Source organism: Macrobrachium rosenbergii, chromosome 9 (assembly GCF_040412425.1).
Source record: "Macrobrachium rosenbergii isolate ZJJX-2024 chromosome 9, ASM4041242v1, whole genome shotgun sequence".
NCBI classification, from domain to species: Eukaryota; Metazoa; Arthropoda; class Malacostraca; order Decapoda; family Palaemonidae; genus Macrobrachium; species Macrobrachium rosenbergii.
The window spans coordinates 25,150,162-25,164,256 of NC_089749.1; the positions used below are offsets into that span (position 1 = coordinate 25,150,162).

Genomic DNA, 14,095 nt, shown 5'->3' on the forward strand with positions numbered 1-14,095 from the left:
AATAAACTTATGCAGTTCGTTAATTTTTTATGGCAGTCATAAAGAGGGTACTTCAAGCTTCAATTTGGTATAAAAAAAAAAGTTGTCTCTAATTTGGTATGAAAAAGTTGTCTCTAAGTTAAAAATTAAAGTTTCTACAATTAAAAGAGAAAAAAACTTTTAAATGCATTTTCTGGTATTTTTTGATTTGTGGCATTTTGACATTCTCCTTCTTGATGCCTGATAAATAGGTTTATTAATTTTTTTATGATAGTCGTAAAGCAGGTACTTCAAGCTTCAATTTGGTATAAAGAAAAGTTGTCTCGAAGTTAAAAATTAAAGTTTCTACAGTTAAAAAACCTTAAACACGTTTTCTGCCATTTTTATTTGTGGCATTTTGACATTCTCCTTCTTGATGCCTGATATATATATAGACACACACACACACATATATATATATATATATATATATATATATATATATATATATATATATATATATATATATATATATATATATATATATATATATATATATATATACTATATATATATATATACTGTATATATATATATATATATATATATATATATATATATATATATATATATATATATATATATATATATATATATATATAATTAATTTATATTTTAAAGGACAATAACGTATTTTGTTCCTGAAGGTTTTGATGTCTGTAGCTATCATAAGAAAAAATAATATTGACAAATCCTTTTGATCCCACTTGATAAAAAATGAGCATTAACTTAAAACATTATTATAATCTTCCAGTGCTCTTTTGTGTTTATACTGTTTATATAGCAAACAAATTATTCCTTACCTTTAACATCCTCCTCTTCTATAGTCGTGCTGGAGTCTGTGCTCTCCTTCACCTGTGACCCGTCTCCCTTTTTGGTGATGATGGAACGACCTGTTGGTGGTAGGCCAAGTGGTAACTCCGTAGAGGACAGGGGGTGGGGGTACTACCCTACTCATACTGTATCCATTAAAACATACTCTAGCTCTTGAAACTTGTCACGGAACGATTAATCACAGTAAACTACTTGATTAACATTAAACCTACTTGTGATTAAACAGTTTAAAGGTTCACACGCACACAATTAAAAAAATGATACGTTACCTGGATGTTTATGTATAAGCAAACACAGTATGGATTGTTGCATTATTCAGTGCTGTATAGAAATACTATCTTATTTCAACAGGATGACACAAATTAACATATTATGATATATGCTCACTATATGTACTCTTATATGCATGTATAGTAATGTGGATAATGAAAGGAGTGTGCAGTATACTGTGTATGTACTGTATACACACATGCCTGTTTCATATCTTTTAAAATCATTAATACGTGCCACAGATAAGAGAGTAGGATAAAGCATTACACACTGGGTGGGAATCTCAGAGACCTCTTCTGACCAAACCCTTAGCTAGAAATGTCAGTTGCTTCAAGAGAGCTCTAGGATCTAGGTTACTGCAGGCAGTTTTTATCTATTTTTTCTTATCTGTAACTCATAAAAAAATCACTCTTTTCGTATAACTGGAATTATAAACGCTATTTCAGATTTTGCCTCAAAATGTCATGCAAAATTTGCCAAAAAATCAAAAGTATAATCATAGAGAATCATCATTTAGGAGGAAACAAACATATAAGCTGGCCATACAAAATATTCACATGTTTAAAGAGAAGAACTTTAAGAAAAATTATGTAAATATAAAAGCAGAAATACAGTATAATATTATACAAAAGAAATTCTTTATCAATGACAAGTGTCATAAAAATTGGTGCTCTGAACACTCTATTGTATAACTTTTGATTAATACTAATAGACGTAATTACAGGGATATCACTATCTTGCATTCCACAAGGACACATAACCATTTTATCCTTTCAATGTTAAAGGTAAAAACGAAGCCTTAACTTGGTGTCATGCATTTTCCACACATAACAGAAATCATTAGTATATTTGTTAATACTCTAATGCATTTCCTAATATGGAAGGCAGAAACTTGGAAGTCAATCCAGTAATTTACCCTTAGGGAACAGCTTGTGCAATATAGTTGTAATATGAATGGAAAAAACTAATTTCTTTTTCTTTCTGTCATTTCACTGTAACTATACCTACCATTTAACTCAAAATCATCAACCACCCAAGAGATAAATATGTAGTACAAAATGTCCTTCCTTTAATCAACGACTACATATCATCAATCACTAAATGATCCCAAAATTCTTAAGAATCCATTCAGTATCATCCTATAACTTTGTTAGCAGAATATTGAAGTGATATCTATCTTCTCTTTGGGGCAAGACAAGGAATAATGCATAACAAATTACAGCCATCACACAACCAAAACTGAAAGGCTGTTGTTGAAAACATATAATGGATTCTAACCTCCCTACAGCTTGTGGAGATAATAATATAAGAGTGTGATATCAAATAGTTTCAGTTCCAAGAGTATTGCCCATAATCTATTAAGATAGTTGCTTCACAGAAGTGAAATTCAGTAAAGTACAGCACAGAGTCTAAAAATCCCTTCCTTGTATCACTCTCTTGTTTATTTTTTCCATATTTATAATTCCATATCCATTAATAATCTCCTCCTAAGCTGATGTGGCACAAACTACAATTAATGACATGACTATGCTGTTGCTGTCGTCTCATGGCAAGCACTAAAAAATAGTTCCCAAAGGACAGACCTCATAGCTGGAAAACGTATTAAATATAAAACTGGTAACCCAATACAGTTAAATGTTTAAACAGGAAAAATAAGCATCCCTGAATGCAAATATCAGAACGGAAGTAATGTCTACTAACTCAACAGTGACAAAAAAGATCATTAACATAACGATAAATGAATTAAGTTTGAATAACAGTCAACCCAGGATAAATTGTATTCAAGAATAAGCTAGCTTTCTGAAAGGGAGGAACACTTTCAAGAAATAAAATAATAAACAACAGAAAGAAAGAATCTGAAACTCAGAGCAAACGATTGGAAACACGGAGAAAAAATGTAATACGTGTGAAAGCCATCAACTGATAAATGGTGAAGTGAAAGTCACTGTCACCAAGACCATTAACTCTCTTGTCCTATTGTGTGGTTAAGGATCGAATCACCTGATGTTATGTTTTCTTCCTTGTTTTCTCACGTACTATTGCAACTCTATCAGAGGCAATATGTAAGAATTATTACCCTCCATAAGGGAGCCTTTTGAAAAACAATTTCCCAACCAAAAAAATCTGCTTTAGAAAAAGACATTCCCAGCCCAAAATACGTTAATGCAATACTTAAATGAAATCATGTTTTATTATTTTATCACATTACATGATACAATTTAACAAAAACTATTAAGATATTTATAATATCAAACCAGACCTTGACGATCAATTTGCATCTATTACAGTATTCTTATTGAAGGTCTACCTTCTGGTTAGAAAATTTCCTTTATGCTCATGCCCTTAATTCTACAATAATAGTCAAGTGCTTCATGCATTTATGTTAACAGTTTCTATATTAGACAAGAAAATTTCTCCTTGGGTCTTCCTCTAGACTGTGCTTAATGATTATATCTTTACTTGCTAACAGTATATCCCACTTTTACACAATGAAATATCACTATACTATCTCTAAATGATGTGGCATTAGTTGGATCAAAATGCATCCTTATTAAACCATGCATTATTACTACTTTAACCAACCACAGGCACTAAATGCAACATTCTCGACAAGAGCCTTTAACAGACCTGTGTATGATTTTGTTTTCCACTACAACATCCACTAATATTAATAGATGCATAACATATTAATGATGAACGATAAAAAACAAGCAGTTATGATCTTCCAATCATAACATGGAAGGTGTAACATAATGCATGTTAAAGGAAACATTTGATTTTATACAGCAATGTACATACAAAATGAATGTGACACTAAATGCCCACAATGCATTTTGTTTAAGAATTTTTTAGGAGAGGATATAAATGTTTTTGATATGATTTCTGAGGGAGGGTTATAAAAGAAATTATGCTGTAAGTCACCTTCACAATATCCTATGTATATAAATAAATATTTCTGAATTGATTTTTGAAAATTACAAAAAAAGGTTTCGTTTAAAAATGCCCTACGTATGTAAGTAAACACAACCACACACCTTACACAGGGATGGATAGATATGGTATTCAGGACAAAAGCCCTGTCATTAGGCAAAGAATACCATTTAGCTCCAGAATGAAAGATCAAGGAATGACAGCAAGTGAAAGGATGAGAGTTATGAAAGGTGATAATTTAACAAAATTTCTAATGATAAATTTGATGGGAGGATTGAAGACAGCTTACAGGGATAAAAATGCCTCAACGACTTGCAAGGCCATCTGATGAGATAGGGATAAAAATGCCTCAAAGACTTGCAAGGCCATCTGATGAGACATCTTAAAAAATCACGCATGTATACAGAGAGAGAGAGAGAGAGAGAGAGAGAGAGAGAGAGAGAGAGAGAGAGAGAGAGAGAGAGAGAGAGAGAGAGAGAGAGAGAGAGTAATTAACATGTCCTGTGTACATTGCACTGTATATACAAATCATGTGTTATTGCAAGCATAATTATGAACTTACATCTTTAAAATACATGTCCAATGCAAATATAATGTCACTGAAATCTAGTAACACTCTGACTCATAATTACCAATCTGATTTTCCCACACCCTAGCACAAACAAACCATTCTCTCTACATGGGCTGAGAATCAGTATTTTGGCATCCCTCATTAAAAAGGCAGACCCTCACTCCTTTCCTAAGTCACATGACATCCACAAGTAAGTACATCATTGGCTTTCTTTGGAAATGTTTCTTTTGAAGAAGTCTCCCAGCATAGAGGCCAGTCATCAGAGACAGTATTCCTGAAACATTACTGCCATAAGCTCGAACAAATTTGACTACACTGTGTATCAGTAGGTGAGTCCTGACCCCATAGGTGCTTCGGCCGAAAACCACGGGTCTTCTTGATGTGGTGTTTATGCAAAGATATTGCTGGGAAAGGCGCAACAGTCACGCGACCAAACCCAGCATATTTAGGTAAGTCACCTTAGAACAATGTCTTAATACAGTATATAAAAGTTTGTGTTTTGTTCATGTTCTTTGTTGCCAAACCCTATGAGTATCTGGAATGAAGAATGTGGTTTATAAGTTGTGACATAACCTTGGACCAAATTTTTATCTTGGTTGTTAGGATTGATTTTTAGGAGCTAAGCCATTTCATCACCTGTCAATTTCTTTTGTATGCTCCTTTGAGGACAAACAGTGGCTATCAAAAAACAGGTTTTGACTTATAAACCTATTTTTGGTAGCCGCTGTAGTCCTCAAACCCACTCACTTTCCCAGATGAAATGGCATGGGTCTCGGGTAAACAATCATCCTGCATAGACCTGGCAAAAGTAATGAGGAAAATGGCCAGCATATGATACACTGTTGCCACATCAGTAAGTAAAGGATAAGAAATGAACCTAGGCAGTCATTGTAGACAAAGAGATAGAGCCCTCTTGTCTTGATTCCTTATATTCTATCATTGTGCCAACATGCAGTATTCTGGCAAAGACCAACTAGAAGAGAATTACTGTATTTGAGATTGGATGGTCTGTCTTATGGAGCCCTGGAGGAGACCATGAGAGTAACTCCTTTAGGGACTCACAGTGGCTCCCAAAAATAGGTTTTTACCACATCAAAACCATATAAAACCCATTTTATATATGTACATATACTGTGTGTATATGTGTATGTATATATATATATATATATATATATATATATATATATATATATATATATATATATGTATATATATATGTTTTACGTTTTAACGTGCTTTTTCCCATTTTCTATATGGGGTAAGCACGATGCCTTCTTTATGAAGGACTTTGATTTGGCGTTGGGGTAGGCCGTAGCCTCGATCGGCTGCCCTGCCTTACATCGCTTAGACCCGGTAATGATGTACGTGTATCGTGCCAATCCCCAGCTCCCTTTCTCCCAAGCAGCGAGGAGAACTGGGCGGTCGGTCGACAGTTCGAGACGTGTGAGGTGTCTGTTATGTTTTTAGAAGATGTTGGAGTGGCTTTGTCTATGTGTGTATTAGTCTGTAACACCCATTTGCTTTTCAGCAAACCTATCCATTGATTACATATGTAATCCCGGGTGTCTACACGGATAGCAAAGTGTCTGCCTTCACTGACCAGTCGGCCGCGGATTTGAACCCGCGCCACGGACCTCTGAAGTCCTAGGCCGCTGCTCTACCGACTGAGCCACCGAGGCTCTATATATATATATATATATATATATATATATATATATATATATATATACATATATACAGGCAGTCCCCAGTTATTGGCGGGGTTCCATTCTGAGGGTGTGATGATAACCGAAAATCACCGGTAACCAAAAATCGGCGATTTTCGGCACTTTTTCAGTGATTTTCAGGGTTTATCAGTGCTGAAAAGTGCTGATTTTCAGTTACTGACGCCTCTGTTAGATATGTATCAGCGCCAATACCCAATTATCGGTGCTGATAAGCGGAAATTGCGATTTTCAGCGCCGAAAAATTGCTAATTTTCATCGCTAAACAAGCACTGTAAAACCGGTCGCTGTTAACCGGGACTGACTGTATGTATATATATATATATATATATATATATATATATATATATATATATATATATATATATATATATATATATATATATATATATACACAATGATCTTCAAGAAATCTTCTTTAAATATTATGTAGCTAGAAAATAAAAAAATATATTGTTGGTAATTACAAAATTACTCATCTGTACATGACAGTTGTCAAACACTCTTACTACCACACAGTTCTGGCACTTCATGAGCATTCCTGTATGTCACTCCTAGTTGAAAAGACCATGTCTTTTCAGACAATAAAATCTTTCAAGTAACTCATGACTACAATCACAATACCTCTATGCATCAATGTAATATCACCTTCATGTATAGTTATTTATCAGATTTTACCTGACAAATCTTGCACTGTTCTCCTTTTAACCTAATGACCCCAAGATAAAATGCAACTTCATAAATATCTGCTTACATGACTGCCATCATATCATAAATTGTGAATAGTAACATCATTATTAATATTCAACTAAAGATGTTTAGCAATGGGGAATATTCTAAAAGAAAAGCATCCAGGCCTCTTTGTTGTCAATTACCAGATAGCGTTTGGCAGAATCTTGTATATCACCAACCAGTAATAACCAAACTTGAAATTGGCATCCAACATTGCCCAAAGCCTACGCATTCCAGTTTTCAGAGAGGGATTTGCAAAAGAAGAATACAGTAGTTGCAAAGTTTCAAAAAGTTGATTTACTAACTGTGACCTAATTTCCATGCCCACCAAAAATACTATATACACCACTGGTGAAGATAAATGCTGAATTGCACAATCTAAGAGCTGCATTATGTACCAAATCAAATTTTTGCAAGTAGGACAGCAATGCTCAGCCATACACTTGTCAGCCATAATCCAGTTTTGAAAAAATTAACACATCATGTAGCCTCAATGGCATTTTCCTGCCAGCACCCCATACTTTATAGGCCAGAGAATATACTGTAAAGGTAATAGAAAACACAGGAGTAGACGTTGTGTACAGTTTGACAAAGTTGATTACACAAGGTAAAAATGTCAGCTATCAGAAAAAGCACCTACAAACTGTTCTCCATTTTTATCATATAATAGCTGGTCACTGAGTGTCAACTGTCATTGGTGAATCTTATGCCTCCTGCTTAATGGTAAAAGGGCAAGTTTAGTTGTTGAAAATTTAAGTGCCTCTCTGCCCAATCTCTTATAATACCAATTAGCTTCTGGCATTTTTTCTTTATAACCTGATTATATCTTCTCCAGGTATACTGATGTGATAATCATCAATATATACTTTGTCATATTACTTGCGGCATCTTGTGAGCTATTTTATTAATAGCTAGTATGAACAAGGCAGTACTCACAACACCACCTAGTGGGGAACCTTCATATTGCATAAGTGAAGGGGATAAACTGTTTCCTAGGTACACTTCAAGAGTTGTTTTTTATATGATGTTTTTTATGAAAATGGGCAAATTTACTCTTAAATTGTCACCCAGTAGTTCTTTACCAGTACTGTAATACACATTATACGACTCAGCAGTATTATTTCTGCCAAGTATTACTACTAAATTTTCCTATATCCAAACTAATTTCCAAGAGAAGTATAATGTTACTGAGCTAAAACATACTGAAATGTCAATACTGCACAAGTTTTTGTTTGCATCCTGAGATCTACATGTGTTGGATCAGCATTGTTTAAAATATCAAATGGTTATATCTGAGAAATTCTATCTAGTTTGCAATCATGATTATTAGAGTATTACAAGAACTATCACACCATAGTGTGTCTACCTTAAAATCCCCTGGCAACAAAAAAGGCTTTAGCAAGGCATACAATCTTCCAGTGTCTCTGTGTCTATAAGAACATGAGGCAAATACAGTGGACAAATGGTGAACCAATTATTATAATACCACCGTACAGCTGTATGTCTTATTTCAAAATTCAGTTTTAAGGCATGATAAGGAATATCCTTCTTACAAAACTGCCACATTACTCATCAGTCCATGATAATGTGATTTAATAAATAAGTAGTTCTTCATTTTAATGCTTGTGTTTTTAAGCTTAATCTCTTGAAGACTTATACCTACAGAACTGTTTAAGTATACAAGTAGCTTGCAAAAATAACCTCTCATGTTTAACTGAAGAGCGTGTACACACACACACACACACACACACACACACACACATATATATATATATATATATATATATATATATATATATATATATATATATATATATTATATATAATGTGTGTGAATATATATAGTGTGTATACAGTACTGTATACTGTATATAAATACACATACACACACACTCACATATATATATATATATATATATATATATATATATATATATATATATATATATATATATATATATATATATATATATATATATAGTGTGTGTTTACATCTTAACTTTCTCTTGTCAAAGGATTTTGTATTTACTTGTGTTCGATATTTTGTTTCTCTTTACTTAACATTTTTTGGGGGAAATTCTAGGCCCATTTTTTTTAATACAGGGTATTCCCTTCCATTTTTCTCCTGGACTGAAGCACAATGCTCACTTGTGTTTCTCCAAATGAACACTAGAAGAATATCCCTATATAGCAACATCAGCATCAGCAGCACAAGGGTGCTCCAAAAATGACAGCTACAAAAGACTTCTCCTCCAAACCTGGGCAGCAACAGACGACTGCTCCCCAAAAGGACCAGCAGCAGAAGACTGCTCCCCAAACAAGGGCAGCAACAGAAGACTGCTCCTCAAGAGGAGCAGCAGCATTAGACTACTCCCAAAGAGGACCAGGAGCCATAGACTGCTCCCCCAAAACAGGCAGCAACAGAAGACTGCTTATAAAAATAGCCAGCTGTACAAAAATGCTCCCAACAGGGGCAGTAACAGAAAACTGCTATCCAAAAGCACTAGCAGCAGAAGACTATTCCTCCACAGGAGAACCAACAGAAGACTGCTCTCCAAGAGGACCAGCAACAGAAGACTGCTTTTAGACAGGGGCAGCAGCAGATGACTACTACCCCGAAAGGTACAGCAGCAGAGGACTGCTCCTCCAGAGGAGTTCCCTCAGAGGGGAAAGAAGACAACACTGCTCCCCAAGAGGAATATCAGCAGAGGAGTGCTACTTCTGAGGGAAGCAGCAAAAGACTGCACACCAAGAGGAGCAGCAGTTGAGGACTGCTTACTCAGAGGGGCAGCGGTAGGAGACTCCTGCCCCAAAAATGAAAGCAGTAGGAGACTACTGCTCCAAAAAGGGCATCAGTAGAAGACTGATCACCCAGAGGAGTAGCAACAGGAGACTACCCTCAAAAGAAGCAGCAGTAGAGGACTGTTCTCCAAGAGAGGCAGCAGCAGAAGCCTGCTCCCTCGGAGAGGCAGCAGCAGAAGCCTGCTCCCTCGGAGAGGCAGCAACAGGAGACTGCTCCCCAAGAGGAGCGGCAGCAGAAGACTGCTCCCTCCCAGGGCAGCAACCGGAGATTACCCCCCAAGAGGAGCAAGGGACTGCTTCTAGGAAGAGCAACAGTGGGAGACTACTCTGCCATACAGGCAGCAGCATAACAGTGACCCACCAAACAAAGGAGCCGCAGAGCACCACTTCTTCAAAGGAGAAAAGACTGTCCCTCCAAAGGAGAAGCAGCAGAGGGACAGCAGAAGACTGCTCCCTCAATGGAGCAGAAGAAGGTAGACTCCCTGGAGGATCCGCTGAAGACCGATTCCCATAGGGAGCAGCAGAAGACTGGTTTGCATTACTTGTAACGCCTGCATGAGTCTTGGGTACTACTGATCTCTGATACCTTGGATAGCTATCTGATTTAGTTTCCATAAATTTAACTTCAAATCCGGTCATTAGAAATTTCATTTCTGTATTATACTGTATTGGTAAAATTTACAATCCTTATAACAACATTGCTTTCCATAATAGCTCACACATTTCAGAAAACTTCAATCCTTTTTGGTATTGTGTGTTGCTTAGGAGTATAAGATAGAACTTCCTTTTTTGTTCACTCTGTTATATTATCATTGAAGTGAATTTTGCTCTTCAAATTTGCTATCCTCATAATTCTATTTCCTCTAGCACTGATCTTCAGAATTCTATGTCCTTACAATCATGGCCCTGAGCATTAAGTGAACTGAGGAGTAGATTTTATTTAGTTGTCCATCATAATACATGGTGGAAAGACCTACTCTGCCTTCACTAGAATAAAGTTTTCATGTTTTGCAGGTTTGGTTTCAGCTTGTCCTATTATAATTTTTAACACTGTAATTAAGATACAGGCCATTTCTGAAGCTGCTATATTTCCTGATTTTGAAGTCCAAAGCAAGTACAGTGTCTTGCCAAGGTATAATTTCTAAAAATCATATAAAATTTTATCAACATTGGGTTAAACTGTTGTCTTCTTGGTCCACAATGATTACTTTTGAAGGTCTACACATTGTTCCACTTGGTCAACTCTGGTTGTATGGTTGTAATCTATTCCTTGTCCAATTAGTTCTGGGTCTGGTTGTACACCAGTTTGCAGATAGGTCAAGCCACGTTCACTGCCACACAGGGGTTATCAGTATTTGGGGTTTCTGATGTAATCCCCACTCCATCATGGAAAAAGAACTGCAGCAAGCCAAAAACAAGTCACTCTCTTTAGAGGATGTCAGTTCTTTCCTGTGTGGCAACAGAGGAAAGGTTTTGGGTAGTTTGCAAAACAATGGGAGCGGGCTCTAATGCTACCTCCGAGCGGAGCCTTAGTCCATGTTTCCAATGTTTAGTGTTACTTGGGGGGAGGGGGGCTCAAGGGGCTTGAAGACCCCCCACCCCCCAAGGTCAGGGCATGGTGCCCTAAATCAGGTTAGGAAGGTAAGGTCTGGTTACATCAAGACACAGCATTCTTGGAAAGGTTGCATTTGTTTCCGCTGGAGGAACCTGTGTCTGTTGTTCTCAATTGCCCCAAAGGTTTTTAGTCCTCTATAAAGGATAGGCAACCTTCCTCAAGGTGGACAAACTCTGGTCAGTAGTTGTAAAGACCCCTCACATCAGCACCTCAACCACCTAACACCTCCTGTTACATGGAAATACAGTTGACTTGAAACTGAGAGAGAGAGAGAGAGAGATTCCAAATCAACATTCATTATCAAGCCAAGGTCACTCACAAAAATCCTTCCAATTTAAGAAAACAGAAGTCCATCAGAACATGTTTGGTCTGGAAGCTATGAGGTGACCTGCACAGCATGGTTTGACTATCAGGGAGGAAAATACCCTAACCCACTGTTCAACTTCAGCCCATACTTACAACTTGCAAGCCCATCCCTCAAAGCGACAAAGTATAGGGGTCTGGGGGTGGGAGTGTCAAGATCTTGCCTGGTATTGTTACTGATATTGTGATGTCATGTCACCAATCATTTGAATAGTTTGTTATTACAAAGTTGTTTGAAGAAATTATCTGGTCTTCAGCCAAGGAGCTAGATATTAAATAAATTCAAAAGTGATGTTGTCTGGACCTTGATTTGAGCCACTACAGGAGACAAGGGTAAATTATAGTATTTCAACAGTAAACAATTCATCATATACATACTGTACTGGGTTGTTTTAAAATTTATATTCTCAAACTCTGTTGTTTGTTGATGATTGCAGAAGTATGCATCAAGATTTGTTCACTGCTAATTCCAGTTTTTATCAGGTATATTTGATACTGCATTTGGATTATCAAGTCTCTGTTAATTTTATCTTAGGTCATATTTTGGTGGTCTTGTGTTTGATACATTAGTTTTTCCAAATTTTTACCAAAGTTCTTGAATTGGTATCATTTGTTTTACGAAAATGTATGGTCTTCAAAAAATTATTTTTCATTTTATCATTTCTCAATTAAATTTTGCTGATGACTGTATACTGGTCTTAATATTTTGATGCAAAAGATTAGTGCAATCTGATTTGCGCATTTCTCCAAGAAGTTCCTGCTAATTGCTAGTTGATTCAAACTGATTATTCTTGTTCTGGTTCTTTCTTACAACCTGCAGTACTTTGCTTAAAATAACAGTTTTGCTTCCTATGAACGCATCAATAATAAAATGTTCATGCTTCACAGATACAAACAGTTGCTTTATGAAGCCTGATATTCTTCCCTCCAGTTGACAGATTGCAAAATCACAATGCAATGTGAGAATGTAAATTTGGAATGGGTGAGAATTAAACACAGCACAAATAACTTAGAAGGAAGCTTCCCTTATGGGGTCGCCACGCTTGGTAATTAAAAACAACGCAGAATTTTAGAATTTCTAAATTTAGTTTTTGTTCAAAATGGAATCTTTTACTTCTACAACAGTGCACTTTTAGCAAAGTTCATTATTCAGCCTCAGCAAGGAAAGCAATTCAGATAACCTAGAGTCAGAATCTTAAAAAAAAATTGCCATCTCACGTGCCAAAAATGAACTTCTCGGACATTATCAATTGGCCTGATTTGGGGAAGAATTTGAATTATAGTAGATGTTTGGAAATGGAGGACAGAATATCCACGATATCAAGAAATCTATATTAACTCAAAAACTACCTCAAAGTAAACCTAATGCTGAAAGTGACATAAAGGAATAAGGTTGGAGAGATAACATGTGGGAATGAAAATTAGGAATGGAGAAACCCACCACCATATTACACACATTCCCTGTCCTGAGGTAGGATACTGAGACAGAAGATAATGATAGAAAGCACAGTTAGTCAAGGCCCTTGTAACTTTCAAACCTATAAAGAGAACTTCTATGGGTCCTATAAATGCTTCAGTAACTGATCTTCCCAGTACCAGGAGGGATTTCTTAACTTATTTTTTAATTTATCCAACCTACATTACCATGCTGAAGGCACTAAAACCAAAAGAACTATCTGTTGAAGGTCTACCTACAAAATAACACTAATTTCTGAGCTCGTCCCTGTGTCAGCTGGTGAAATTCCTATTAAGCACGAATTTCTAGGTATAGATATTGCTAAATATATCAAAGAAAAAAGCTATCAGGAATGCTGGGGTTACTACCCCCAGATCGAACATCTATTATGAAATAGACGTCGGTATAGATAAGGGTGAGTGATTGTTGTCACTGCCACAGGACTGCACTCTGTAGACATCCCAATGACAAAACCCCGGAACATGAGGAGCCGATCTAACGCCCGCACTCACCTGCCCGCCAACCGACGACCCCAGCGCCATCTGTACTCATTCCATTCTAGCATGTGTTTCCTTTAAGAAGGCTTTTTTCTTGTGCTGGTTTTTCGCCCAATTTTCCTTGACTTGACCATGTCTTCAAGCAATTTCACCGTTATGAAGTTAAGTACCATCTTCTTGTGGGGTTTTATTATCAGTGAGGCTCTTATTGGCCCGTAAGTTAATATTTACAGGGTCATATATCGGGCGATCCCCGGCATTCGCCGCCTCCGCCATGATGAC

At 36.3% G+C, this 14,095-nt stretch overlaps 1 protein-coding gene across 28 annotated transcripts in view; it reads right to left on the reverse strand.

Moving 5' to 3' along the window:
* Positions 1–14,095, reverse strand: part of CaMKII (Calcium/calmodulin-dependent protein kinase II) — a 659,837-nt gene that overhangs the window by 111,410 nt on the left and 534,332 nt on the right. For 25 of the 28 annotated variants that reach the window (XM_067108708.1, XM_067108709.1, XM_067108729.1 and 22 more), the window contains exon 12: positions 822–911. The exons of the other annotated variants lie outside the window; for them this stretch is intronic. In XM_067108708.1, the coding sequence (XP_066964809.1) occupies positions 822–911 (90 nt within the window). The remainder of the gene's footprint in view (positions 1–821; positions 912–14,095) is intronic. 28 annotated transcript variants of the gene reach the window in all.